Below are 2,031 nucleotides of genomic sequence, written 5' to 3' on the forward strand. Positions count from 1 at the left end.
CCATCCATCCATCCATCCATCCATCCATCCATCCATCCATCCATCCATCCATCCATCCATCCATCCATCTATCCAAATGAAAAAGAATGGCTGTACTAACATAGTGGTGGATGTTGGGTGTTTTACCTGGTCTGTCAACCTGCTTGCCTCCATACACCAGTGTGGCTCCTTCCTTTACTCCTGTCTCACAGTACTCCAGTAGTTTTTCCATGTGGGCTTTGTGGTTCTGTGGGCCGTGGTCTGTGGAGCGATCCAGAGGGTCTCCAATCTTCATCTTTTTGATCTCCTCCACCTTGGGACGTTATAAGGCGGGAATATAAAAAAGACAAATTCAACCATATTAAGACAGATTTTGATGAATTTGCATTTAAGAAGTACGAGATGTCTTTGTCTTAAATTAAAGTCCTAAAGGGAAAACATTTGTCTAACAATCAGTGTTCATGTTATTATAGGACAATAGAGTCTGAGTTCACCCACCACTCGGCTGATAAACTCATCATGTATGGACTCCTCCACAAAAAGACGTCCAGCAGCAATGCAGTTCTCACCCTTGTTAAAAAACACAGAGCCCATACCCTACATGCACAGAAAGATAACAAATAGATGTTTTTGAGACACTTTGCCACAGTTTCCATGATCTCAACATGATTGAAGGAACATTTCAACAAGCTTGAAATGGAGTTGTGTGGAAAYGTTTTGAACAGTTCGTATCTTACATACTACACACATTTAAACGGTAAACTGAAGACAACTCTATTATAATGAGAAAAAAACAAGTTTTTCAAACATTTTATTAAAAGAGGATGAATTTGAGAGAGGCCTATCATTAGAGACAACAGCTGGCTCTAAACTGTTTTTGTCAACTGTAACAAATGTTCGCTGAGTCATGTTTGCTCACCATGCGGACAGCCTTGTCCATGTCACAGTCACTGAAGATRATCAGAGGTGATTTTCCTCCCAGCTCCAGTGAGACCTTCTTCAGGTTACTGAGTGCACAGCTGCAGGACAAAACCAAGAGCTGTAAATGAAACCTTCAGCGTTATTTTAATGGTTGGATCTCACCTTTTCATGATCTSTTTGCCAATCGGTGTGGAGCCAGTGAAGCCAAGCTTGCGGATGTCAGGATGGTCAGACAGACGCTGTCCAACCATGCCACCTGGTGGACATGAAAAACAAAACAACAACAAACAAAACAAAACAAAAAAACAGTTTAATGAAGCCATGCAATGCTGAGTCAGCATTCACACAATTAGGTTTTGGATGAAGTTAAAATCACACTTAATTTAAATGAAAACCACAGGAAATGCTACAGTTTCACTTAAAGTGCATTGTGTAAACTGGGCCTTATTTCTTAGGTTCATTAGGCTTAAATAGAAAAATTGCTTATTTTGATATTAAAACTAATTGTTACATTCTGCTTCCTCCTACCTCAGCTGGTTCAGTCCAACTCAGCTTCACTGTTACACATACATCAAACACATCACAAGACTAAACCTTCTGTAACATAYGCCCCATTTCCTCACAGCTATTCAGCTCATAAAAGSTGTTTCTGTATACCCTGAYGTSAAGTAAAATAATGTGTATGGTTAACTGTGAACTGTCAGGATGTGTCTTATACCTGAGCCCGGGAGAATATTAATCACGCCTTTTGGGATCCCAGCTTTCGCAGAAAGCTCAGCAAACTTCAGAGCAGTCAAAGGAGTCACCTGTTAAGTGAATTATCAGAATATTAATCATCGCACGGAGGGAATGGGCTGTTAAACGTGCACATCGAACATTTTCAGTTCCATTCAAGATGGCCGTCACAGGCTGAGCAACTGCAACCAACACAAAAATAACTMATTTACAATGACAAGCCTGCCTCTCTGATGGTATGGGGATTCATTTGTGCTTCTAGAATGGCCAACTTACACGTCTGGAAAGGCACGAGCAATGCAGTAAAGTATATGACAGTTTTAGAACATAATGAGCCGCATGCAAGAACATGTTCGTATTCTTATCCTAAATTTCTCTTAATTTTGTTCGTACGAA

The 2,031-nt window shown here is 40.4% G+C and overlaps 1 protein-coding gene across 1 annotated transcript in view; it reads right to left on the reverse strand.

The window, feature by feature from the left end:
* Positions 1 to 2,031, reverse strand: part of aldh1l2 (aldehyde dehydrogenase 1 family, member L2) — a gene marked incomplete in the record, with an annotated part of 44,459 nt that overhangs the window by 2,376 nt on the left and 40,052 nt on the right. The window contains 5 exon segments of the mRNA XM_014026528.1: positions 127 to 292; positions 478 to 576; positions 899 to 998; positions 1,063 to 1,156; positions 1,619 to 1,706. Of these exon segments, the coding sequence (XP_013881982.1) occupies positions 127 to 292; positions 478 to 576; positions 899 to 998; positions 1,063 to 1,156; positions 1,619 to 1,706 (547 nt within the window).

The sequence above is a fragment of the Austrofundulus limnaeus genome, unplaced genomic scaffold (genome assembly GCF_001266775.1).
Source record: "Austrofundulus limnaeus strain Quisiro unplaced genomic scaffold, Austrofundulus_limnaeus-1.0 Scaffold564, whole genome shotgun sequence".
Lineage (NCBI taxonomy): Eukaryota > Metazoa > Chordata > Actinopteri > Cyprinodontiformes > Rivulidae > Austrofundulus > Austrofundulus limnaeus.